The 27,814-nt window shown below is 44.5% G+C and overlaps 1 protein-coding gene across 2 annotated transcripts in view; it reads left to right on the top strand.

The window, feature by feature from the left end:
- Nucleotides 1-374: 374 nt before the first annotated feature.
- Slc11a2 (solute carrier family 11 member 2) overlaps nt 375-27,814 on the top strand; it is a 55,752-nt gene continuing 28,312 nt past the window's right edge. Inside the window, exons 1-4 of one of the 2 annotated variants that reach the window (XM_045152528.1) lie at nt 375-452; nt 20,357-20,428; nt 24,557-24,708; nt 26,758-26,883. In XM_045152528.1, coding sequence (XP_045008463.1) covers nt 407-452; nt 20,357-20,428; nt 24,557-24,708; nt 26,758-26,883 — 396 coding nt within the window. In that variant the 5' untranslated portion in view covers nt 375-406. Of the gene's footprint in view, nt 453-1,909; nt 1,986-20,356; nt 20,429-24,556; nt 24,709-26,757; nt 26,884-27,814 lie in introns of those variants that run through there. The other variant, XM_045152529.1, reaches the window with a different exon arrangement.

The following is a 27,814-nucleotide window of genomic DNA, read 5'->3' as shown; positions in this document are numbered from 1 at the left end:
AGGGGCAGAGTCCTGGTGTGCCAGCAGCGCTAGAACAAGTCCCCGAACCAGCTCCACTCCCAGAGGAAAACGTTTCCTCCTACCCCACCCATTTCTCCACCGGCACCCCCGCGCCAGCCGCCGGGCCCTGCTCCTGCCAAATGGTACAAGACATGAAATCTCCGAATAAAACTTGTAACTCGATTTTTGCTAATAATTAGGAGCGGCAGAACTATAACGCTTCCCTTTTCAAGGCAGGTCAAAGATGAAATTTGATCGTGCTTTTTTGGTGGGTGTGGCTTGCCTCCTGAAACGCTCCTCGAGTCTTTACCGAGGCGGCGTGCCTTCGCTAACCCGCGGGAGGCGCGCTTGTCTGTATATATAGAAGCCGAGAGGCGCTGGGGGAAAATCCCAGCCGGTCTGCACCATGGGGAAGAAGCAGCTGCACCAGGAGACTCCAAACTGTGAGCTCAGTAAGTACCAGCTGGTCAGCAGCCGCCCAGGGACCAGGGACGCAGCTCCGGCCCAGCACAGCAGACCTGGAAGAGCGACAAGAATCGCGCTGGCCCTTTTATTTTCTACATGCAGTCTAACCTGGAAAGACCTTGCCAGGCTTTTCTAAAACTCCACAGATTCCCCCGTAGAGACATGCTTTGAGCTAATGTGTGCATTTCTCTCTCTCTTTTATTTTCCAGGAGAAATTCTGTATGGAAAAGAGCCCTTGCCAGGATGTGATGTTTGGCTTTTTTTTTTTTTTTTTTCCTTCTCCCTGAACCTGAGTTTGTTTTTAATGTGCACTCTAGTTGCTCTCTCTTTTCCTTACATCTTGGATTCCTACTAAGTAATTTGACTCTTCCCCCTTGGCATTTTCTTCACTGAGTTCTCTCTCTACCCCTGTAATCAGTAGGGGAACTAAGATAATGTTTTCAGTAAACTATAAAGAATATTGTGGATCCGGGCATGGTGGTGCACGCCTTTAATCCCAGCACTCTGGAGGCAGAGGTAGGAGGATCGCTGTGAGTTCGAGGCCATCCTGAGACTACATAGTGAATTCCAAGTCAGCCTGGGCTAGATTAAGACCCTACCTAGGGAAAAAAAAAAAAAGAATATTGTGGAAAGTGGAGTGTTTTGACAGGAGGCTATTGATTCTTTTGTTTGTTTGTTTTTCAAGGTAAGGTCTCACTCTAGCCCAGGCTGACCTGGAATCACTATGTAGTCTCAGGGTGATCTCGAACTCACAGCGATCCTCCTACCTCTGCCTCCCAAGGGCTGGGATTAAAGGCGTGCGCCACCAAGCCCGGCCAGGCTATTGACTCTTGAAAGGCCAGTGTGGGGGTGAGCCGGGGATGGAGCGCGGGGTCTTCAGAGGAAAGCCAGTGTGGGGCGAGGCAGGGCCAGGTGGAATGGAGAACTGCAGACTGGGAGGGTTGACACCTGATGCAGTAGAACTGGACGCGCTGGTTGGCGTTTCGCTCTCGGCGGCAGTGGATAGATACCTCGCTGTGTCCCTGAGAGCAAGAGGAAGTGGGACTAAGTGGCCAAGCTTGATTAGAGTGTAGCGGCACCTCCCAGAGTCACCTCTTCGGAAAAAGCCAATGGCAGGGAGACCGAGAGGACCTAGAATGGATACTTTTTTTTTTCCAAGGCAGAATCTCGATCTAGCCCAGGCTGGTCTCGAACTCACGGCGATCCTCCGACTTCTGCCTCACGGCTAGAGTAGAACTTTTATCTGTCATTAAGGTTCCAGCGGGCTGGAAGCGCCAAGCGTGCACCACAGACCGCAGAGCCGAGCCCCAACCCCGAGCGCTGCGCAGGGTGGGCGGAGCCTGTGTATGTAGCCGGCTGACCACGCCCACTCAAAGCTTCAGGGATCCAGCCAATAGAATCGTGGGTCCCCTATCCCGCCGGCCAATAGCGGGAGGGCAAGGGGGCGGGCCCGTCGGCGCAGGCTCCTGGGATATGGAGGTGGCAGCGCCGGGGCAGCGTGTCAGGAGGTTGCGGAGCTGGTGAGGCCGGGGGCAGGCGGGGTCAGGGGTCACGGCGCTGCGCTCGGTGCGGTGCAGGTGGGCGGGGAGGGGCCGGGCCAGCCTCCGTGGCCTGCGACGGGCAGCCGGGACCGTGCGGGGCTGCGAGAGGGGAGGTGCGGGCTGAGAGGCCCGAGGCGCGGGGCCGGACATCGAGTCGCGTATTCCAACGGGACAGAGGAGGGCCCCGGGGGCGAGAAGCTAACTCGGGAGGTCACGGGGCCTCGTTCCTTCCCCGCCGCGGCCTAGGACAAATGCCCGGCCCCAGGGGACCTGACGGCCATCGAGGGACCCGGGGCCGGTGGACAGGCTGGCTGTAGAGGGACAAGTCTCCCGCCACCTTGGCGGCGGAGCCCCGCGGTCCGGTCAGCTCCGTGGGGTCCTCGGCTGCCTCGAGGCGACTGAATGCATCTCGGGGAGGCACCGGGCAGGCCGCGCAGGGCCACCGTGCTGGGTTCGGTCGTAGGGGTTATTTGTGCCGCTCCGGGTTCCCTGCGCCGTCCAGACATCGTCCAGAAGGGATTTCTGTAGGGACAATCTTGAACATAATGTATGAGGTGGACCCTCTCCAAGTCTTCACAGGTCCCCTACGTTTTCCAGATCTCGCTCATGTTTTGATATTCCGCCTGTGGATTCCTTAAGGAACTTGCGCTTGACTCTTTGTGCAAAAAGGACATGTTCTGAAATTGTCCATTGCTTTGAAAGGCTGTTGTGAGTTAAGACAGAAAAACCCAACATATGTTAGGAGAGCTGGCAAAGGATCACGGTCTTCTAGGAAGTCTTGGTTTTGATGACTCTTGGTTGGGGAAACCCCGGGAAGCTCCCTTGTCTGTATCCTAAATAAGTTCCATCACTTCATGGTTGTGTTAACTTTTTGTGCAGGTTGACTAGGCTCTTTGTGGATTTGTTCCACATACTTCAAATGGGGTTTGATGACATTAGACTTAGAGGCCTGTTGGTATTTATAGTTAGAACACAAAGTGTTTATTTAGAACAGTTCCCTGTGTGGAGTTTATGAAGGTCGCCTTTGTTCCTAAAGGCTTTTTGACATTATTATCCCTTTGATCAGACTCTCTTGGCCTGTTGCCAGTGAACCCCTGAGCTCTCTATTCACATCATTAATTTAATATGGAGTACAGTTAATTATATGGGAAGACGGGTGCTGGGTAGTTTTTTTTTTTTTTTTTTCTTTCTAACAGTATCTTGCTATATAACCTGGCTGATTGGCCTAGAACTTGCAATGTAGAGCATGCTGGCCTTGAATTTGCAACAATCCTCTTGCCTCTGCCTCCTGAATCCTGGGATTATGGGCATTTATTACCCATGCCTGACTTGTGCTGTATTTTTTTTTTTTTTTTTTATTTTTTAGGTAGGGTTTCACTCTAGCACAGGGTGACCTGGGATTCACTCTGGAGTCTCAGGGTGGCCTCGAACTCATGGCGATCCTCCTACCTCTGCCTCCCAAGTGCTGGGATTAAAGGCGTGCGCCACCACCATGCCTGGCCTCAGGTCAGCCTGAGGTAGAGTGAGACCCTACCTCAGAAAACAAAAATGAAAACAAACAAACAAAAAAAGTTTAGAGTGTAACTTTATTTTATGCCATTTCCTGTGTCAGCTGTTCTGGTAAATGAAATCAGGAGATCTTGACAGATTGTTTTCATTGGATGGTTCATTCTCAGTCTTGGTTAGTTTAGGCAGGCTTTGGACATAATTCCAAAGAGGCCATGATTGCAGCATACTTGGTTTCTCATGTTTCCGGAATGGCTGTGCAAAATCCAGAAGGGGAATTTCTGAGCAACCTGGCAGCACTTCTTGTTGAGGAATAGGGAAGCTTTGTACAAATCTATGTGATTCTACTCTTAGGGAGGCTGCGGGGGCCCCTTGGCTTACTCTAGAGTGCGACTAAGCAGCTTTGGGTGTTTTGACTCAGCGAATGAAAACTAGAGAATGATATCCAAAAGAGGAACTTTTTTAGCCTGGTGTGGTGACACATGCCTTTAATCCCAGCACTCAAAGGCAGAGGTAGGAGGCTTGCCATGAGTTTGAGGCTACCCTGAGACTACATAGCGAATTCCAGGTCAGCCTGGACTAGAGCGAGACTCTACCTCGAAAAAATAAAAATAAAAAACAGAAACAAAGCAACAACCAAAAAAAAGGAAGTTATTTAATTAGATACTTCAATTTATTTATTTATTTGAGAGAGAGATAGTGGGATAATGCATATTGTATTCATCAGGGCCTCCTGACACTGCAAACAAACTCCAGACACACCCACCACTTTGTGCGTCTGGCTTTACATGGGCACTGAGGAATTGACCAGCCATCAGGCTTTGCAAGCAAGTGCCTTTGACAGTTAGCCACCTCCCCAGCCAGGAGGATCTTTCCTGTTTTACCTTGAGCACCAAGAGCTTACTTGATTGGGCACTATCTTTATTATCTGCGTCTCCACCATGTCCATATGCACAGTTTGTATGGGCCTGAAAATGTCTCTTCATTTTGCTTGGTGCTGTCTGGGAGACTCCAGTTGAAGACTACTTTGTATTCTAATTCTCCCCCCTCCAAAGAAACTGTTGTGTGTTATTCTATTGTTAGGAACTAGTCACAGAAAGAGAAACTTTTTTTTAGGAGTCCCCGTAGTTTTTATCAATTCCAATGATGTTCCTACATCCCCATAGTCCAAGGTCACTGAAAGAGAAACTTTGTATTTATGACAAAGAGCACTGCTTACTACAGCAGTATGCTGACCCGATTTGGCAGAAACACAGATGGTATAAGTTACCTGTTTATTTTTAGATTAAGACAGTTTAGTACTGCTTTAGGTTGAAATGTGTTAAAACTTATACCACATGAGAGAAGGCCACAAGTTAATTATTGAAATTTTATCAGGTTCCAAAGAGCAGAAGAGAAGGCTAGAGAGTCTTGTGCTCTGTGTTGTCTGTCTGTACGCCTAGTTTTTCTTTAAGAATCAAGGAAAATGGCCGGGCATGGTAGCACATGCCTTTAGTCCCAGTACTTGGGAGGCAGAGGTAGGAGGATCAATGTGAGTTCAAGGCCACCCTGAAACTACATAGTGAATTCCAGGTTAGCCTGAGCCAGACGGAGACCCTACCTCGAAAAACAAACAAACAAAAAAATCTAGGAAAATGTAAAATTGTTAGAGTTTTCAAGGTAGGGTTTTACTGTAACCCAGGCTGGCATGGAATTCACTCTGTAGTCTCTCAGGCCGGCCTCAGACTCACGGTGATCCTCCTACCTCTGCCTCCCGAGTGCTGGGACTAAAGGTGTACACCACCATGCCTGGCTTCAATGTGCATTTATTTATTTATTTGAGAGAGGCAGACAAACAGACAGAGACTGAGAGAGCCACTGTAAACAAACTCTGGATGCATGCACCACCTTGTGCCACCTTGTACGTCTGGCTTACATGGGTCCTGGAGAATTGAACTGAGGTCCTTTGGCTTTGCAGGCAAACATCTTAACCACTAAGCCATCTCTCCAGCCTTCAGTGTGCATTTTGAAGCCAGTACCTGTTAGAATAAGTGGGTTGGATGTAATCTGTTCTTTACATTTGCTAGAGTAAAAACTATGTAAGCAAGTGATAAAAAATCAGGGTAAACCACGTGTGAGGAGGAAAATGTAGATAGCATACTATGTTAGCAGGTGGGTTTATTTTTTCCAATAGAGAGAGTCTTTGACATTGCTGACAGAGCCTGGGGTTGTGTTCTAGGATAGAGATGTCAGGCTCAAAGACCAGGTTGGTTCTCCCAAAAGGAAACACACTGCTGTAAATTCGGGCTGGGAGGAAGATTGCAGGAAGTTCACTCTGAGATCTGGGAGGAACCAAGGCCAAGGTAGAGGCAGTGGGAGTGAGACATGAATGGCCCTGACAAGTGAGCAGCCAGGGAGGCTTGGAAGCTGGCTAAGCCTCCAGAGCAGAGAAAAATGAGGTGTTCCTAGTAGGTAGGTACTGGCCCTGCTCCTTTACTTCTGAAGTCTTGGGTTGAAGCAGACTATTTTTGTCTAACAGATCAGTACTTCTTGACTCTGGCCACTTTCCTTCTAACCCTTATCACCTTAGACACCCAGGCAGCTGGTTTCATTAGCTGTGCTCCCACATCTTCCTCCTATCTTCTGTTTTCTTTTCAGATAGGGTCTGCCTTTCTAGCCCCAGACTTGACTAGAATATACTATGTGTCCAGGCTGGTCTTCAACTAATCCTCCTACTTCAGCGGAGAATACAGGCATATGTCATTGGTTATGCTCGGTTTTTTCCTTTTCTCGCTTCATAATAACATTTTCTCTTGTTCTTTCTTTATCCTCAAATGGTCTTATTGCTAGGCGTTTCTCTTTAATTTTTTTTAACTATTTTATATATTTTTATTTATTTGACTCAGAGAGAAAGGCAGATAGAGAGAGAAGGAGTCTGCAGATAGAGGAAGAGTGAATGGACATGCTGCAAATGAACTCCAGATGCATGTGCCACCCTGTGCATTTGACCTATGTGGATCCTGGGGAATCGAACCTGGATCCTTTGGCTTTATAAGCAATTACCTTAACCGCTAAACCATCTGTCCAGCCCTAGGCTTTTCTTTCCATCTTAAAGCCGACTGAAAAGTCAAGCTCAGGTGAGAAACAGCACACTAGGTGGTGTGTTAAAATTGTGGGTTTTTTGGTAGGATCAGTAGGATGTCTCCAGTTTTTTTTTTTAAAGTTTTAAATTATATATACATATATATATATATATACATATATATGTGTGTGTATATATATATATATGTGTGTATGTATATATATATATATATATATATATATACACACACACACACACACACACACACACATTTTTTTTTTTTTAAGGTAGGATCCCACTCTAGCCTAGGCTGAACTGGGATTCACTATATAGTCTCAGAGTGGCCTTGAACTCATGGTGATCCTCCTATCTCTGCCTCTGGAATGCTAGGATTACTGGCATGTGCCTTCACGCCTGGATATTTTTATGTATTTATTTGTAAGCAGAGGGAGGAGTGATAGAGAGAATGGGTGCACCAGGGTCTCTATTCACTGCAAAGGAACTCCAGACACATGCCCCACTGTGCATCTGGCTTTATGTGGGCACTGGGGAATGGAACTCGGGTCGTTAGGCTTTGCAAGCAAATGCCTTAACCACTGAACCATCTCCCCAGAGCCTATCTCCAGTTTTGAGTTATCCACAGTTAGCAAAACGACAGTCTAAGCCAATATTTCAATGGCCATTGTGTCAGAGAGAGAAAGACACGGCCCTAGTTCATGTGTGCGCATTGTATGCAGCGCTACATGTGCTTCATGAGCTGGGTGTGTTGTCTGCTGTCAGTGACAACGGTACCCACTTAGGTAGACTGGATCATTAGCCCCCACCCCCAGCAGGGTTTCCCTGTAGTTTAGGCTGACCTGGAACTCACTGGATAGTCTCAGGCTGGCCTTGAACTCAGATTGATCCTTCTAGATTATACTTTTTTTTTTTTTTAAACAAGGTAGGGTCTTATTCTAGTTCAGTCTGACCTGGAATTCACTCTGCAGTCTTATGGTGATTTCAAACTCATGGCGATCCACCTACCTCTGCTTCCCAAGTGCTGGGATTAAAAAGTGTGCACCACCATGCCCTGCTTTTATTGGGGGGGGGGGGATGTTCAAGATAGGGTCTTGCTCTAGCCCTGGCTGACCTGGTAGTTTCAGACTGTCCTTGAACTCATGGTGATCCTCCTACCTCTGCTTCCCAAATGCTGGGATTAAAAGCATGCACTACCACGCCCAGCTCCCCCCCCCCCCTTTTTTTTTTTTTTTTTGTCAGAATCTTACTATGTAGTCCTGGCTGATCTGTTTGTAGACTAGGCTGTCCTTGAGCTCTAAGCATCCTCCTACCTTAGCCTTTCAAATGCTAGGATTACAGGAGTGTGTCACTATACCCAGATTTTTTTTTTTTTTTTTTTTGGTGGTGCATGCCTTTAATCCCGGCATTTAGGAGGCAGAAGTAGCAGAATCACAGTGAGTGAGTTTGAAGTCATTCTGGGGTTACAGATGAGTTCCAGGTCAGCCTGGGCTACAGTGAGACTGTGTCTGAAAAAAAAAAGTTGTTTCTTTCCCCTCCCTTCACTAGCTACAAATTGATATCTGGAAATAGATGGATATCCTTGATGGGAAGTCTCTGACAGGGTGTTTTCTTCATTAATCTAAGACTGTAAAAGAGAGAAGGTCATTAAAGAGACAGGATTCAATTCTCCAATAAAAGAGAGGACAGGCTGGACATAGTGGTGCATGCCTTTAATCTCAGCACTTGAGAGACAGAGGTAGGAGGATCTCTGTGAGTGAGTTCAAGGCCACCCTGAGACTGCAAAGTGAATTCCAGGTCAGTTTGGGCTACAGTGAAACCCTACCTCAACCCCCTTCAATATTTTATTGATTGATTGATTGAAGAGAGAGAAAGAGGCAGACAGAACGTGGGCATGCCAGGCTTCTAGCAAATGAATTCCAGACGCTTGTGCTACCTTGTGTATATGGCTTACATGGGTCCTAGGGAATCAAACCTGGGTCCCTTGGCTTCATAGACAAGGGCTTTATCCACTAAGCCATCTCTAGCCCTCAAATACAGGGCTTTTTGTTGTTGTTGTTCTCTGAGGTAAGGTCTCTAGTCCAGGCTGACCTGGAATTTACTATGTAGTCTCAGGGTGGCTTTGAACTCATGGTGATCCTCCTACCTCTGCCACCATCCCTGGCTTTTTTTTTTTTAACTTTAAAAAAATTTATTTGAGAGAGAGAATGGGCACACCAGGGCCTCCAGCCACTGCAAGTGAATTTCAGAAGCATGTACCACCTTGTGTATCTGACTTATGCAGTTCCTAGGGAATCCAATCTGGGTCCGTAGGTTTTGCAGGCTAGCACCTTAACCACCAAGCCATTTCTCCAACCCAGTTTTTTTTTTAATAGTTTATTTTTATTTTATTTATTATTTATTTGAAAGAGAGAGGTAAGAGAGGCATATACATATATATGTGTATGTATGTACGCATGTATATAGAGAGACAGACAGAGACAGAGAATGAGTGTGCCAGGGCCTGTATCTGGGTCCTTAGGTTTCAAAGGTAGCTCCTTAACCACTAAACCATTTCTCCAGCCCAGGATTTATTTATTTATTAATTTTGGTTTTTCGAGGTAAGGTCTCACTCTAGCTCATGCTGACCTGGAATTCACTATGTAGTCTCCGGGTGGCTTGGAACTCATAGCGATCTTCTTACCTCTGCCTCCTGAGTGCTGGGATTAAAGGCGTGTGCCACCATGCCTAGCTTAATAGTTTATTTTTATTTTATTATTTATTTGAAAATATATATATATATATATAGAGAGAGAGAGAGAGAGGGAGAGAGGCAGAGGCAGAGACAGAGAGAGAATGAGTATGTCAGTTCCTCTAGCATGTGTCCCCTTGTGCATCTGGCTCATGTGGGTAATGGGGAATTGAATCTGTGTCTTTAGGTTTCATAGGCAAGCACCTTAACCACTAAATCATCTCCTAGCCCAAATACAGGTGTTTTTTTGTTTGTTTGTTTGTTTTTGTTTTCCCAGGTAGGATCTCACTGTAGCCCAGGCTGATGTGGAATTCACTATGTATTCTCATGTTGGATTCACAGAGATCCACCTGCCTCTGCTGGGATTAAAGGCGTGCGCCCCCACTCCCGGCCGCCTCGTCTTGAATGCTGAGATGAGATAGCCCCTTGTTCTGTACTGAACACTCGAGTGTCACATTCTAGGTCTGTGATCTGTGCAGGTGGCGTTTGTTCTTTGTCATCATCATGTCTCTGGCACTGACCAGTATTTGAAGAACACAAGAGGAAGAGGTGGCTCTGCCACTTAGCTTTAAACGTTCCTGTGCATATTTATGTAATCAGTTACTTCCTTGCAACTCTTTGATTCTTTTCCTGTTTAATGTTAGCTTTGATTTTATGGAAACTGAAGAAAGGAGAAAGGGAAATTTTAAGGAATTGTGCTCAAAACCATTCTTGTCTCTCCAGTATGGCAAAACAAACATGTTTTGGCTGGGGCGAGGCTCTGGGAAAGTGCTTGACTTGCAAGTATGAGGACCTGAGACTGACCCCAGAACCCACAAAAACAGCTTGGGAGCTAGGGAGGCAGAGACAGAAGGGCCAGCCACTCGTGTCTATTCTAATTGGTAAGCACCAGGCCAAATGAGAGAACCTGTCTCAAAAGAAAAAGGAAAAATCGATTCTGTCTGTCTTTCTTTTGCTCTCTCACAAAAAAAAAAAATAGGCCAGTCTGTTGGATTTGCCTCAAAACAAAAAGTTCTCTTTGCCTTACATTTAATTTGAAGGAGACTATTTTAGCTCTAAAATTAGTGAAATGGCTATGAGTTCCTTTGCCCTCCTTAGGGGAATCAATAAAAAAATAATCATTATTTCAAAATCAAACTTTTTTCACCTTCTAAGTAAAATTGAACAATTTTCAGCCTCCCTAAGTCCCGTGTCTTGTCCCTCCTCCTTACCTCCTTTTTGATTGTTTGTTTGTTTGTTTCCTCTTCTTTTCACAAGTTGTAAAAGGTCAGCTGCTATAGTCAAAAACAGTTTTCTTTTTCTTTCTTTCTTTTTTTTTTCTTTTTTCACTGACCTGGACCTTACTCTATATCTCAGACTGGCCTCAAACTCACAGAGATCCTCTTACCTCAGCCTTCCACTTGGCTCTTTAAAAAAAAATGATTTATTAATTTGAGGGAGAGAGAGAGAGAAATAGAGACACATATATATGTAGAGAGAAAGGGTACCCAAGGGTCTCCAGCCGTTGCAAATGAACTGCAGAAAAGCACCACCTTGTGCATCTGGCTTATGTGGGTCCTGGGGAATTGAACCTGTGTCATTTGGCTTTGTAAGCAAGTGCCTTAACTGCCAGGCCATCTCTCCAGCCCAATGGCTCTTCTTATTTCTGCTTAAAAAAAACTTAAAAAAATATTTTATTATTATTTATTTATTTATTTGACAGAGAAAGAGGGAGAGAGAGAGAATGGTGTGCCAGGGCCTCCAGCTGCTACAAACAAACTCTAGACACATGCACCCCCTTGTGCATCTGGATAATGTGGGTCCTGGGGAATCCAACCTGGGTCCTTTGGCTTTGCAGACAAACGCCTTAACCACTAAGCCATCCCTCCAGCCCTAAAAACTTTTTTTTTTAATTGTCAGCTTCCATAATTATAGACAGTAAACCATGATAATTCCCTCTCCTCCCCACTTTCCCTTTCCATCCTCCATCATATCCCTTCCCCCTCTTTTTTTTTTTTTTTTATTTTTAGATTTTTGAGGTAGGGTCTCACTCAAGCCCAGGCTGACCTAGAATTCACTGTATAGTCTCAGGGTGGCCTTGAACTCACAGTGATCCTCCTACCTCTGCCTCTGCTGGAATTAAAGTTGTGCCTGTTCCACCACGCCCTCCCCCTCTTTAATTGGTCTCTCTTTTATATTGATATCATTTCCCCCCTCCTGTTATGAGGGTCTTGTGTAGGTAGTACCAGACACTGAGAGGTCATAGATAACAAGGCTGTTTTGTGTCTGGAAGATTGCATTGTAAGCAGTTCTACCCTTCCTGTATCTCTTACATTCTTTCTGCCTCTTCTTCCTCAGTGGGCTCTGAGCTTTAAAAGGTGTGGTGGAGAAGTTTCCGTGCTGAGCGCTTCTCTGTCACTTCTCAGCACCTTGGTGCCTGTTGTGTCATCCCAGTGTCACTGCCATTTGAAAGAGAAGCTTCTTTAACCAAAAATGAGGGTAGTATTCACATATGGGTATGAACATTAAGAAAAGTGTTTTCAGGGGAGTTTGGTGGGCATAATATAAGCACTAAGCTAGACAACAGCTGGCATTACTCCTCTAGGGCTCCTGACCTCCCCTACCATAGGCTTTTGACTAGGTTTTCAGTACCAGGTATGTATTCCCTCCCACGGAGTGGGCCTCCATGACAGTAGAGAGCGGTTGGTTTCCCCCATAACAGACATGCCACTATTTGACCAGTTGGCTCATTGGGCCTAGCTAGCCAGTCTTGAGGCTTGTAATGTCCAATTGTTTATTACCACTGATGACTTCTGTCTCCCATAGGGCTGCATGCAGCGTAGCTTTTCCCAGCTTTCTGTCAGCTGGTCTATAGGGAGGAGATTTTCAGCTCAGCTCTACCTTGATTTCTCAGTGACCTTATAGCCCAAGCATGTGGAATCTTCAGCAATAGGGTCTTACCATCTATTCCTGGTGGGAAACCAAGAGCCATGGCAATGGCCTGTAATGTTTTGGGGGCATCAGGGACCTCCCTGGCCAACAACTCATTGGAAGGTGTCCCACCCCTGGCACTGAAAATGTTCTAGTAACAATCTATGGCTCCTGAGTGTTCCATTGTCCAAAAATGTAAGTTTCCATATGATTTATTTATATCCTCTTAGATTTTGATTAGCCCTCCCTCCACCTTTCCTTTACTCAATCTCTTCCCCTGACCTCACTTAGGCCTTTTCACCCCCCATTAATCTCATACTTTCAAAAATACAATACCATCGTATTAAGTCCCCACCTCCCTTCCTTTCTCTTCCCTTTATATCTCTTTTCTAGCTTACTGGAATGGCCTGTAATAGTTAAGGGCATCATCAGTGATCTCTCTAGCCAACAACTCACTGAAAGGTATTCCATCTTTGGCACTGAAAAGTTTCTAGTACTGATCTATGACTTGTGTGTGTGCCATTATCCAAAAAAGTAGGCTTTCATACATCTTATTCATAACATCTTAATTTTTTTACAATTTATTTTTATTTATTAGAGTTAGAGAGAGAAAGAGAGTGAGAATTGGCATGTCAGGGCCTCTAGCCACTACAAACGAACTCCAGATGCATGTGCCACGATGTGCATCTGGCTTATGTGGGACCTGTAGAATTGAACCTGGATCATTAGGCTTCACAGGCAAGCTCCTTAACTGCTAAGCCATTTCAACAGTCCAACATCTAGAATTTTGATTAGCCTTCTTCCCAACTATTTTTTTTTTTTCAAGGTAGGGCCTCACTCCAGCCCAGGCTGACCTACAATTCACTACATAGTCTCAGGGTGGCCTTGAACTCCTGCTAATCCTCCTACTTCTGTCTCTCTATTAAAGGGGCATGTGCCACCATGCTTGGCTCTTTTCTTTTCCTTCCTTCCTTCCTTCCTTCCTTCCTTCCTTCCTTCCTTCCTTCCTTTCTTTCTTTCTTTCTTTTTTTTTTTCAAAGTAGGGTCTCACTCTAGCCCAGGCTGACCTGGAATGCACTATATAGTCTCAGGCTGGCCTTGAACTCATGGCGATCCTCCTACCTCTGCCTCCCCAGTGCTGGGATTAAAGGCGTGCGCCACCACGCCCGGCTCTTTTCATTTTTTTTTGTTTTGTTTTGTTTTTGTTTTTCAAGGTAGAGTCTCACTGTGGTACAGGCTGACCTGGAATTAACTCTGGAGTCTCAGGGTGGCCTTGAACTCATTGCAATCCTCCTACCTCTGCCTCCCAAGTGCTGGGATTAATGGCGTGCGCCACCATGCCCGGCTTCTTTTTTTTTTTTTTTAATTTTTATTTATTTATTTGAGAGCGACAGACACAGAGAGAAAGACAGACAGAGGGAGAGAGAGAGAATGGGTGCGCCAGGGCTTCCAGCCTTTGCAAACGAACTCCAGACGCGTGCGCCCCCTTGTGCATCTGGCTAACGTGGGACCTGGGGAACCGAGCCTCGAACCGGGATCCTTAGGCTTCATAGGCAAGCGCTTAACCGCTAAGCCATCTCTCCAGCCCTCTTTTCATTTTTTAAATACAGGGTCTTACTATGTAGTCTTTGCTGGCCTAGAAGATGCCAAGTAGATCTGACTGGCTTCAAACTTGCAAAAATCCTCTTGTCCCTGCCTCTTGCATAGTGAAGTTATAGGCATGTGTCACATGCTTGACTGTATGTCTTCTTAAGGTACATTAACTTTCTTAGGATTTGAAACTTGCAGAAAAGTCACAAGAATAGTACTAGGGAATTGGTGCTTTCAAGACCATTTGGTAAGAGTAAACTGGTGGTGAGCAGTGCATCCCTTGGGAGGACTTGGAGGAAGCCCGCATAAGTTTGGGAATCAGGAAATGAGTCTCTGAAAAGGGAACTACTTTTTTTTTTTTTTTTTAAATTAACAACTCCCATGATTATAAAAAAAATCCCATGGTAAGGCCCTCCCTTCCCCCACGTTCCCCTGTGAAACTCCATTCTCCATCATATCCCCTCCTCCTTTTAATCAGTCTCTCATTTATTTTGATATCATGATGTTTTCCTCCTATTATGATGGTCTTGTGTAGGTAGTGTCAGGCACTGTGAGGTCATGGATATCATGGAGGAGCACGTTGTAAGGAGTCCTACCCTTCCTTTGGCTCTTACATTCTTTCCGCCACCTCTTCTGCAATAGACCCTGAGACTTGGAAGGTGTGACCAAGGTTACTGCCATCTGAAAGAGAAGATTCTCTACCAAAAGTGAGAGTAGTATTAATATAAGGGTATGAGCATTAAGAGAAGTGCTTACTGGGCAGTGTGGTGAGTATAGTATATACTTTTAGCCAGACAGCAGCAGACGTTACACCCCTAGGGCTCATGACTACCCCTGTTTAAAGTTTTCAGTGTCAGTGATGTATTCCCTACTATGGAGCAGGCCTGCAGTTTAATTAGAGGGCAGTTGGTTTCCACCATGGCAGACATGTCATTATTGCACCCATTGTCTCATTTGGCCTGGCTGGCTGGAACTTCTTTTTTTAATATTTTATTTATTTTTTTGAGAGAGAAAGAGGCCTATAGAGAGAAGGGGTACACTAGGGCTTCTAGCCACTGCAAATGAACTCCAGATGCATGTGCCACCTTGTGCACCTGGCTTATGTGAGTACTGGGAAATTGAACCTGAGTCCTTAGGCTTCCCAGGCAAGCACCTTAACCACTAAGCCATATCTCCAATCCTTTTTTATTTTCTTATCTTTTACTTTTTTTAAGTTTTCTGAGGTAGGGTCTCCCTCTAGATCAGGCTGATCTGGAATTCACTATGTTGTCTCAGGCTGGCCTCAAGCTCACAGTGATCCTCCTATCCTAGCCTCTCCAGTGCTGGGATTAGACACTATGCCTGCTGAAAAGGGAACTTCTGTTCTTTGCATTCAAATGGAACTCCTAAATTACAAGCTCACAATTTGAGTTGCTGTGTGGGACTAAGATAAAGCAGAAGTAAGTGGGGCTTAGGGCAACATGTGCCCCAGCTAATGGCTGCGGATCTCTGATTGTCCGCTGCAGAAGCTTTATCAGAGTGTTCAGCTGAACGTGCCCGTGCCCAGGGACAGTTCTCTGAAAAGCTGAGTGAATCCATAATACATGATTCAAATGTTTAAACCAAGTGGAACTGGAATTGTAGCTCAAGCCTGGGCTAGTTTCTCAGCATCACATAAAACAACAACAAATAATATGTACCAGGTAAAACTTTTTAAAATTTTTTTTTGTTTATTTGTATTTATTTGAGAGTGACAGAGAGAGAAAGAGTGAGAGAGAGAGAGATGGAGAGGGAGAATGGGTGTGCCAGGGCTTCCAGCCGCTGCAAAGGAACTCCAGATGCCTGCGCCCCCTTGTGCATCTGGCTAACGTGGGTCCTGGGGAATCGAGCCTCGAACTAGGGTCCTTAGGCTTCACAGGCAAGCACTTAACCGCTAAGCCATCTCTCCAGCCCAGCTTTCTTTTTTTTTTTTTTGAGGTAGGGTCTCTCTCTAGCTTACACTGACCTGGTACTCTGTAGTCCCAGGCTGGCCTTGAACTCATAGTGATCCTCCTACCTTTGCTTCCCAAGTGCTGGGTTTAAAGGCATGTGCCACCATGCCTGGCTAAATAGTTTTTAAAAACCAAAAAACAAATTGGGTATAGTGGCACATGCCTTTAATCCCAGCACTTGGGAGGCAGAGACAGGAGGATTGCTGTGAGTTCGAGGCCACCCTGTGACTACATAGTGAATTCCAGGAAGCCCTGGACTAGAGTGAGGGACCTTACCTTGAAAAACAAACAATAAAAAAAAAAATCTCACAAAATTTATCATAAAATAGCTATTCCTAAAATGACTTATAGGCTACAGTAATTATTAGAGTATACATATGTTGCCTCAGTTCCTCAATTGTTTGTTGGGGTTATTTTTGTGGGTTTTTTTTTGAGAATGGGAATCCCAAACTCACTTATGTAGAGCAGGCTGGCCTTGAACTCATTTGATCTGCCTGCTTAGCCTCCTGAGCACTGGGATTGCAGGCATGAACCACTATGTCTGGCTTTGTTTGCTTTTTATGTACATCTGGCTTTTACAAGGGTCTGGGGGAAATGAACCTGGGCTGGCAAGTTTTGCAAGCAAGCCCCTTTAACCATGGTGCCAGGTTCCCAACCTTTGTTTGCTTTTTTTTTTTGTTTTGTTTTTCGAGGTAGGGTCTCACTCTGTCCCAGACTGACCTGGAATTCACTGTAGTCTCAGGGTGACCTCAAACTCATGGGGATCCTTCCACCTTTGCCTCACAAATTCTGGGATTAAAGGCATGTACCACCACGCCCAGCTACTATAATGTTTAAGAACCTGTTTTGGACAGAAATCTTCCTCAAATATATTACACACACTGTTCTTAAATGGGGTATTAACAGTCATATAAAACCATTTTGTTTAAATTGGTTTTGGATGTTATTGTCCTCATAAGACTGTTCTCAGAATTGAATAAAGTATAAGGAAGATCTTTGTCTCTTACCACGTAGCCAAAGCTAATGGATATACTTCTTGAGTTTCCCAGATCCTCAGTGTCCCAAAGTCTCCCTTTCCTGTAAGAGCCTTCCTTAGTCCTGATCTGATTTGTGGCTTCTAATTTTTTATGATGAAAATAACCTGCTATCCTTCCTTGTTTGGTTTATGTATGTAAACAATAGTAAAAAGACTTTGGGGGTGCCAAGGGACTGTGCTGTGATTGGAATCCAGGTGAGTGGGGAGAGATGCATGTAGCTGAGGTCCATTGAAACTGAATAGAAGAGAGGTTGGATTGAGTGAGTGTTAATGGGACATGACTACTTTTCTGGGTTATTTTTTGTGTGGGGGGGTTCAAGGTAGGGTCTCACTGTAGCCCAGGCTGACCTGGAATTCACTATGTAGTCTCAGGGTGGCCTCAAACTCATGGCAATCCTCATACCTCTGCTTCCTGAGTGCTAGGATTAAAGATGTGCTTTACCATGCCTAGCAGTTTTCTGTTTATTTTACCTTTTATTTTTTTTGAATATTTTATGAGATAGAGAGAGAATGGGCACGCCAAGGCCTCTAGCTACTGCAAATGAACTCCAGACTCATGTGTTACCATGTGCATCTGGCTTATGTGGAACCTGGGGAACAGAACCTGGGTCCTTTGGCTTCACAGGCAAGTGCCTTAACCACTAATCCATCTCTCCAGCCCAAATTTTTCGAATTTTAAAGTTTTGAAAGAGAGAAAGAGGCAGAGAGAGAATGAGTATACCAGGGCCTCCAGCCGCTGCAAACAAACTCCACCTTGTGCATTTGGCTTATGTGGATCCTGGGGAATCAAACCTGGATGCTTTGGCTTTGCAGGCAAGCACCTTAGCTACTCCAGCCCTAGTTTTTATTTTTACTTTATTATTATTATTATTATTATTATTATTATTATTATTATTATTTTCTGAGGTAGGGTTTCATTCTAGCTCAAGCTGACCTGGAATTCACTATGTAGTCTCAGGGTAGCCTTGAACTTATCCTCCTACCTCAGCCTCCTGAGTGCTGGGATTAAAGGTGTACCACCACGCCTGGCTTCTAGCCCTAGTTTTCTGTTTTAATATAGTGCTTGGTATTGGTGTCCGATTAGGGAAAATGATGTTTCTCAAATTAGATTAAGAAAGTAAACAAGGGCTGGAGAAATCCAATTCCCCAGGACCCACACATAAGCCAGGTGTGCTGGGGCACAGGCATCTGAAGTTCGTATGCAGTGGCTAGAGGCTCTGGTGTGCCCATTCTGTCTCTCTCTCTGCTTGCAAATAAATAATAAAGGAAACAAAACAAAATATTATCAGGAAGTGGTATGTTTTCTTACCCAGAAAACAGATGAAACCTAAAAACCCTTTTCAGATTTATATGCTGGGGTTTTATAAAATGGGCGTATAATACATTGGTTCAGAGAAGACTATCCACAAAAAGGAAGTAGAGGACTACTCAGAGAAATTACCTAGACAAGAGTAGGAGAAGTTCATTTCATCAGTGAACCATGACAAAGTTCAAGCTGTCTTTTTTTTTAATTAATTTATTTACTTAAGAAAGAGAGAGAGAGAAAAAATGGGTGCACCAGGACCTCCAGCCACTGCAATCAAACTCCAGACACATGCACCACCTTGAGCATCTGGCTTATGTGAGTCCTGGGGAGTCGAACCTGGGTCCTTTGGCTTCAAAGGCAAATGCCTTAACCGCTAAGCCATCTCTCCAGCTATTGAGACTTAAGTGGGGAGATAATAAATATTGCCTTGTGCTGCTGCTGCTGCTGCTGCTGCTGCCTCTCCTTCTCTTCCTCCTCCTCCCCTCCTCCTCCTCCTCCTCTTCCTCCTCTTCTTCTTCGTCTTTTTGTTCTTCTAAATTTGGAATCAGGGCTGGAGAGATGGCTTAGCAATTAAGTGCTTGCCTGTGAAGCCAAAGTACCCAGATTCGAGTCTTGATGCCCTAGTACCCACATCAGCCAGATGCACAAGGAGGTGCAATGTGTCTGGAGTACGTTTTCAGTGGCTGGAGGCCCTGATGCACCCATTCTCTCTCTCTCTCTGCACCTCTTTCTCTCTCTGTCTGTCTCAAATAAATAAAAATAAACAAAAAATGTTTTAATTTGGAATCAAAGCTGGGGAGATTGTTCAGGGGTACTGGGGAATCGAACTCTGGTCCTTAGGCTTTGCAGGCAAATGCCTTAACTGCTAAACCATCTCTCCAGCCCCTCTGGAGTTCATTTGCAGTGGCAAGAGGCCTTGGTGTGCCCATATTGTCTCTTCCTCTGCTTGCAAATAAACAAAATATATTTGTTTTATTTTTTATTTGAGAGAGAGAGAAGAGGCACAGAGAGAGAGAGAGAGGGAGAGGGAATATGGGTGTACCTGGGCCTCTAGCCACTGCAAACAAACTCTAGATGCATGTACCACCTTGTGCATCTGGCTTACATCGGGGCACTGGGAATTGAACCTGGGTCCTTTGGCTTTGCAGGCAAGTGCCTTAACCGCTAAGCTGTCTCTCTAGCCCCTGAAAATATATTTTTTAAATTCAGCTTTTTGGGTAAGGCTAGGTGGAAGATAGGCTAGATATGTGGCCAGATCAGCTTGCTGTCAACCCTCCCAGTCCCCAGTTAGACCCCCAACATGATACTGGAAAAGGCTAAAAAAAAAGCATGGTGGTAAACCCTTGTAGTCCCAGCCTATAGTCTCAGCACTGGGAGGTGGATGCAGAAGAATCAGTAGTTCAAGGTCATCCTCAGCTCTGTAGGGTGTTGGAGGCTATCCTGGGGGCGGTTACCTGGTATCTTGCCTAAAAACAGCCTGGTGTGATGGCACACACCTTTAATCCCAGCACTTGGGAGGCAGAGGTAGGAGGATTGCTGTGAGTTCGAGGCCAACCTAAGAATACATAGTGAATTCCAGGTCAGCCTGAGCTAGAGTGAGACCCTACCTTGAAAAAATAAAACAAAAAATAAATCCCACAAACAACAATAAAAATAACAGAGGTCTGGGGAAATAACTTAACAGTTAAAGCACTTGCCTACAAAGCCTAAGGTCCCAGGTTCAATTCTCCAGGACCCACATAAGCCAGATGCATAAGGTGGCACCACCAACTTTGTTGTTGTTTGTGTTGTTTTTGCAGTGCTGAGGACATGCCAAAGTTTCAAACACTACTTTGGAGCCACATTTCCAGCCCCCCAGGCTTATCTGGAAGTCACTGTGCATTCTCAGGCTGGCCTCTGACAATGATCCCCCTACCTCTGCCTCTGAGTGCTAGGATTAAAGGTGTACACCTCCACACATCTGGCTCTGTGTGGGTTCATGGGTACTGGGGTACTGCATATAGGCTTTGTCATGACCCCAGCAAGTAGGCTTGCATGCAAGCACCTTTAACCTTTAAGCTATTGTTCAATGGCTCTTAATCATATTCTGAAAGCTGTGATTATTTTCAGGTTTATCTCGTGTAGAAGGCTTGATCCTTTCCTGCACAGTAAGGGTTCAGTGAACAGAGTGACAAAATGCTAGCTCGTTCTTGCTAATACTTCACCCACTCTTTTCTCCTTTCCAGAATCCTATTCTACAAACACAAACACTCAGCTGTCTGCCATGGTGTTGGGTCCTGAAGAGAAGATACCAGATGGTAACTTACAGGTTTATGTTGTTATCTACATGGAATTAGGCTTAAATCAATAAGAGCAGTTTACCATAGTTTCTCCCTTTATCATCTGTTCCAACAAGTCCAATCAGAAGTCATATATAGTGACAGACTGTAAGTAAAAATGAACTTATAACCATAGAGTCCTTCCTGCCTCTTATTTCTAATTCACCGTTGAGCCATGATTTGGTTTCTAGAGCAGTGATGCTTGCAAGGACAGTAATATCCCAGACTCAACTTCTGGAATGCTTTGGCCATTTGTGATGCTTTCTGTTGTGTATGGAGCAGTAAAGTACAGGGCAAGTTCCTTATAGTCTGTGTTTTGAATTCACTATGGAGTCTCAGGGTGGACTTGAACTCGCGGTGATCCTCCTACCACTGCCTCTGGAGTGCTGGGATTAAAGGTGTGCGCCACCGTGCCTGGCTGCTCTGTGTTTTATTAGAGCTTTCAGTGTGCTCAAACTAAGCCTTAATTCTGAGCTGTTCCTTTGGACTTTCCATTCCTTTTCTGTAAAGTTACTTATCACTTGTAGGAATAATGAGAATCAGCTTCCCGTAGAAACCAAGCTCTTGTGTTTTCTAGTTAGACCTTGTAAGGATTTACAGGAACCAGTAGAGTTTTGTGGTTCAACCTAGTCATTTGATGCCTGCAGCAGCGGGAACTGTATGACTCTGGCTTAGCCGTTTCCTGCAGGACCTTCCCCTTCCTGCAGTGAAGAGTGACTGTAAAATGCAGGCCTCAGGGAAACAGTGGTAGAGCTGTAATGAGCCCAGTGATGATGAGGGTGCTATAAGTAGGCTTTGTCATGATCCAAGTGCTCCTGCTTGGGGGTTTCCATGCAGATTCTGGCCTGACTGGCAGGACTTTCCAACTTCTACTTTTTGTTTTGGGAAGCTTAATGGAAGTGTAATGTCCAGGAACAATTCATAACTTAAGTCCTTCTAAGCACTGGGGTAGGGAAGATGCTCCATTGAGTAACTTACATACGTGTGTGTGTGTGTGTGTGTGTGTGTGTGTGTATACACATAACAAAAATATATAAAATAACAAAAAACAAAAACAAAACCCATATATATATATATATATATATATATATATATATATATATATATATATATGAAGGCATGCGCTACCACGTCCAGCTCAAAAACAATTTTAAAGTAAAAATGAGACACACCAAGGACTCAAAATATATCCCCAGAATAACACCACTAGTAACCTAAAATTCTCAGATTTAAAAGAATAGTAAGCCAGACGTTGGTGATGCACGCCTTTAACCCCAGCACTTGGGAAGCAGAGGTAGGAGGATCGCTGTGAGTTCGAGGCCACCCTGAGACTACAGAATGAATTCCAGGTCAGCCTGGGCTAGAGTGAGACCCTACCTCGAAAAACCAAAAAAATAAGAAAAAAAATTTTAATTAAAATAAAATTTTTATTTATTTTTTTAAAGATTTTATTTTTATTTATTTATTAGACACAAAGAGAGGAGAGAGAGAGAGTGAGTGAGAATGGGCACACCAGGGCCTCTAGCCACTGCAAACAAACTCCAGACACATGCACCACCATGTGCATCTGGCTTACATGGGACCTGGAGAATCAAACTGGGGTCCTTAGGCTTCACAGGCATGTGCCTTAACAGCTAAGCCATTTCTCCAGCCCAATAAAATTGTTTTTGAGGTAAGGTATTACTATGTAATCCAGGCTGACCTCAAACTCATTATTCCTCTAATTCACTCTCTCAAGATCTGTTTTTAAAAAATTTTTTTTGTTATTATTTTTATTTATTTATTTGAGAGCAACACACAGAGATGCAGGGGTTGGGGGACAGAATGGGCGCGCCAGGGCTTCCAGCCTCTGCAAACGAACTCCAGACGCGTGCGCCTCCTTGTGCATCTGGCTAACGTGGGTCTGGAGAGTCGAGCCTCGAACCAGGGTCCTTAGGCTTCACAGGCAAGCGCTTAACTGCTAAACCATCTCTCCAGCCCTCAAGATCTGTTTTTAACGGAAAATGTAATGATTCTAAACATTATCAAGTGGGAATTGGAGTTAGATGTAGTCCTTAAACTCTCAGTGTTCCCACCTTAGCCTCCCAAGGGCTAGGATGACAGGCATGTGGTACCATGGACAGCTTGTCTCAAGGTGTTTTTTGTTGTTGTTGTTTTTGGTTGTTTTTTTGAGGTAAGGTCTCACCCTAGCACAGGGTGACCTTGTACTCACTCTGTAGTCTCAGGCGTCATGGCCTCAAATTCAGCGTGATCCTCCTACCTCTTCCTCCTGTGTGCTGGGATTAAAGGTGTATACCCCACACCATTTTAACCATATGCATGTATTTCCTAGTATTAAAAAGAACTTTAAGCTGGGCGTGGTGGCGCACACCTTTAATCCCAGCACTCAGGAGGCAGAGGTAGGAGAATCTCCGAGAGTTCGAGGCTACCCTGAGACTACATAGTGAATTCCAGGTCAGCCTGAGCCAGAGTGAGACCCTACCTCGAAAAAAAAAAAAAAAAAGAACTTTTAGTGGCCTGGGAATGGAGCTTAGTTGGATGCAGAAAGCCCCGGGTTAGGATCCCACAAACCACATACAACCATAGAGGCTTGTACCTGAAATTCCTACACTCCACAGGTAGAGGCAGGAGAATCAGAAGGTCATTCTTGGCTACATAGTGAATTCAAGGCCAGCTTGGACTACATGACACCTTGACTCTAGATAAATAATTAATTAACTTAAAAATGCAGACAAAAATAGGGGTGCTAGGTATGGTAGCATATGCCTTTATCCCAGCACTCAAGAGGCAGAAGTAGGAAGATCACTCTTGAGTTTGAGGCCAGGCTGAGACTACAAAGTGAATTCTAGGTCAGCCTGGGTTAGAGCAAATCCCTACCTTGAAAAGCCAAAAAAAAAAAAAAAGTGGGGGGATTGCTGAGAATTGAGTGTGGTGACACATGTCTTTAATACCAGCACTTGGGAGGTCAAAGTAGAATTGCTGTGAGTTTGAGGCCAGCCTGAGCTGTAGAGTGAATTACAGGTCAGCCTGGGCTAGAGTGAGACCTTGCATGCATGCATACATACATTAAAAAATAAATAGGTTGCTGGAGAAGTGTCTCCGAGAATAAGAGCTCTTGCCACACAAACATGAGGGCCTGATTGCCCTGAGTTCAGTCTCCAGCACCCACATAAAACAGCTGAGGGTAGCCACACAGACCTGTAACCCTAGTCCCATTGGAGGGTTTAGAGACCAGAGAATTGCTGGAGCTCACTGGTCAGCCCACCTGACTCTGCAAGCAAGCACCTTAAACTACTGAGCATTTCCAGAGCCCAGCCAGTGTGACTGAAAGCAGCAGCTCCTGCCCAGTGACAGACTCCATCTCAAGGCAACACACAGATGAGCAATACTGGAGGACAGGCAACATCCTGTAGCCTCTGCATGCATGCACATGGAGCACATGCACACACACACACACACACACACACACACACACACTCGCAAATGCATAAATAAAAATCAGTAGATAAATAAATAAACATACACGCCTTTAATCCTAGCACTTGCGTGACAGAGGTAGGAGGATTGCTGTGAATTCGAGGCCACCCTGAGACTACGTAGTGAATTCTAGGTCAGCCTGGGCTAGAGTGAGACCTTTCCTCGAAAGAACAAAAGAAAACAAACATATAAACTAAACTGCCGGGCTTGGTGGTGCACGTCCAGCACTCAGGAAACTGAGGTAGAAGGATCACCACGAGTTCAAGTCCATATGGAGCTACAGAGTAAGTTCGAGGTTAGCCTGGGCTCAAGTGAGACCCTGCTTCAAACAAACGTGTGTGTGTGTGTGTGTGTGTGTGTGTGTGTAGTAACAGAAAGAGAGCTCCAAAATCAGATTATTCTCTTGTGCATTTAAGTATTAAAATGATGGAATTTTAGGGGCTAAGGATGTTGCTTACTAGTAGACCTGTAGGTTTGTATTCACCAGACCCTGGATTCCATCTCCAACAGGCGTGCGCGCACGTGCGCGCGCACACACACACACAGCTTTGATTTCAGCATTATTGAACATGCTTGCTAGTGTGTTTTGTTCATTTTGATTAATTTTTTTTCTCAAATTTTTTAACTCAGATGGTGCCTCTGGAGACCATGGGGACTCTGCCAGTCTTGGTGCCATCAACCCTGCCTATAGTAACTCCTCACTTCCACTGTCTACTGGGAACTCAGAGGAGCCCTTCACCACCTACTTTGATGAGAAGATCCCCATTCCTGAGGAGGAGGAGGTCAGTGATGGGTCCTTGCAGGGGACCCTGAAGCCTGAATATAGCTTGTGTGTGAAAGGTCTGCTGGCCATGTCAAGCTTAACAGCATTAGGTCTTTTTTTAAAAAATTTTTATTTATTATTATTTGTGAGAGAGAAAAGGCAGATAGAGAGAGAGAATGAGCACACCGGGGCTTTCATCTGCTGCAAATGGACTCTAGATGCATATGCCACCTTGTAAATCTGGCTTACATGGGTCCTGGGGGATCAAACCTAGGTCTTTTGGTTTTGAAAACAAGTGCCTTAACTGCTAAGCCATCCCTCCAGCCCCATAGGTCTTATTATTTTTTTTCTTCTTAAGTTTTCTTTTTTTTTTTTTTTTGGACAGAGAAAGAGGGAGAAAAAGAGAATGGGCAAGCCAGGGCCTCCAACCACTGCAAATGAACTCCAGATGCATGTGCCCCCTTGTGCATCTGTCTAACGTGGGTCCTGGGGAATCACACCTGGGTCCTTTGGCTTTGCAGGCAAATGTTTTAACCACTAAGCCATCCCTCTAGACCTTTTTTTTTTCCTTTAAAAATATTTATATTTTTATTTATTTATTTGAAAGAGAGGCAGATTTGAAAGACAAATGGGTATGCTAGAGCCTTTAGCCACTGAAAACTCATGTGTCACCATGTGCATCTGGGCTTATATGTGTACTGGGGAATCAAACCTGTGTCCTTAGGCTTTCCAGGCAAGCACCTTAACTGATGAGCCATCTTTCCAGCCCATGCTTTAGGTCTTTTTGACAGTCAATTTCTGACAACTAGATTTTGCAACCAGAATAAATAATCCACACAGGATGTGATGGCACATGCCTTTAATCCCAGCACTTGGGAGGCAGAGGTAGGAGGATCACCATGAGTTCCAGGTCACCCTGAGACTACATAGTGAATTCTAGGTCACTCTGGGCTAGAGTGAGACCCTATCTTAAAAAACCAAAATAAATAAATAATCCAGTAAGGATCAGGGATTTCAAAAGTAGATGTTAAGGGGCTTTAGGGAGAATTTTGTCTTATTTTAGTGAATGTTCACTAGTTATTTATTTGAGAGAGAGAGAGAGGCAGATAACATAGAGAGAATGGGTGCCTCCAGCCACTGTACATGCACTCCAGCTGCATGTGCCACCTTGTGCATTTGGCTTTATGTGTGTACTAGAGAACCAAACCCTGGTCCTTGGGCTTTGCAGACAAGCACCTTAACTGCTGAGCTATCTCTCCAGCCCATTTAGTGACTTTTTTGTTTGTTTGTTTGTTTGAGGTAGGGTCTCACTCTGGTCCAAGCTGACCTGGAATTCACTATGTAGTCTCAGGGTGGCCTTGAACTCATGGTGATCCTCCTACCCCTGCCTCCCAAGTGCTGGGATTAAAGGCATGTGCCACCACACCCAGCTCCCCAGATTTTTTTAAAATTTATTTGAGGGAGAGAATGGGCACCCCAAGGCCTCCTGCCACTACATATGAAATCCAGACACATGTGCCACATTGTGCATCTGCCTTTTACATGGGTACTGGGGAATTTGAACCCAAGCCAACAGGTTTTGTAAGCAGTAGTCTTTACCCACTGAGCCATCTTTCCAACTCCTCTTGAGCATTTCTTTTTCCAATGTGACACTCTTGTCCTTGGGTAGTGATTGGGCACAAAGGTACCAGGTACTCTGGTTTTATAATGAGATGCTGATGAAAGGAGCTGGTTGAGAAAGGGCTATCACAGAGAAGTGGCCAACTTGATAAAAAGTGGAGAAGCAGCTGGGCCTGGTGGCTTATGTCTTTAATCCCAGAACTTGGGAGGTAAAGTTAGGTAAATTGCCATCAGTTCAAGGCCACCCTGAGACTATATAGTGAGCCTGGACTAGAGCAAGAGCCAACTTCAAAAAACAAAAATAAATAAAAAGTGGAGAAGCTGGATGTGAAACATGGACCCATGAAATTTAGCCTTCATCCTTTTATCTTTGTGAAGCTGTTATTGCTCCTTGATATGTGATGAGAAATTGGACACTCAGGTTGATCTCCTTTCCTCTCTCTTGTAGTACTCTTGTTTTAGCTTTCGCAAACTCTGGGCATTCACGGGACCCGGCTTTCTTATGAGCATTGCCTATCTGGATCCAGGAAACATTGAATCTGACCTGCAGTCTGGGGCAGTGGCTGGATTTAAGGTGAACGTCAGGTTTTACCCCACCCTTATTAATAATAATGGTTATTATGACTAATTATCAACATTATCTAGTGCTGGGGATTGAACCCAGACCCTTGGGCATATTATCCCTACCCTTTTAAATACATATCATACTCTCCCATCCTCTGCTCTGCTTATTGGCCAGATTTAGTTATCCCTAACAACATGGGTTTGAACTGTGCAAGTCCACTTATGTGGATTCTTTTTTAAAACTGAAATATAGCAGCTGTGGTAGCATACACCTTAATCCCGACACTTGGGAGGCAGAAAGAGGTAGGAGGATCACTGTGAGTTCAAGGATGCCCTGAGACTACATAGTGAATTCCAGGTCTGCCTGGGCTAGAGAGAGACCCTACCTTGAAAAACCAACCACCCCCCCCCAAAAAAACCCTAAAATATTTATTCATTTATTTAGGAGAGAAAGAACGAGAAAGGGAAAGAGAGAGAGAATAGGTGTATCAGGGCCTCCTGCCACTGCCAGTGAACTCCAAACACATGCATCACTTTTTGCATATGGCTTTTCATGAGTACTGGTGAATTGAACCCAGGCCATCTGGCTTTTCAAGCAGAACCTCTAAGTGCTGAGCTATCTCTTCAGCCCCATGTGTGGATCCTTTTATAAATTTGCAACAACTTATTAAAAAAAAAAAAAAAAAAACCTCTTTGAATGATTTACATAGCCTAGAAATATTGAAAAAATTAATAAAAAGTAGGTATGTTATGAATGAATAAAACATATATTGATAATCTATTTTGTAATTTAATACCCTAAGGTATATAATAATCTATTATAAATAGCTAAAGTTTATCCAATCTTATGCACATATATATATATATATATATATGGTTTATATTAGGGCTATTCCTAGTTAAAGAAATGTAAGTAAATGTAAGATGTAGTATTAAATCCT

Source organism: Jaculus jaculus, chromosome 6, assembly GCF_020740685.1.
Source record: "Jaculus jaculus isolate mJacJac1 chromosome 6, mJacJac1.mat.Y.cur, whole genome shotgun sequence".
NCBI classification, from domain to species: Eukaryota; Metazoa; Chordata; class Mammalia; order Rodentia; family Dipodidae; genus Jaculus; species Jaculus jaculus.
The sequence above is the reverse complement of the archived record's forward strand: the minus strand, read 5'-3'. Positions and strand labels throughout refer to the sequence as shown.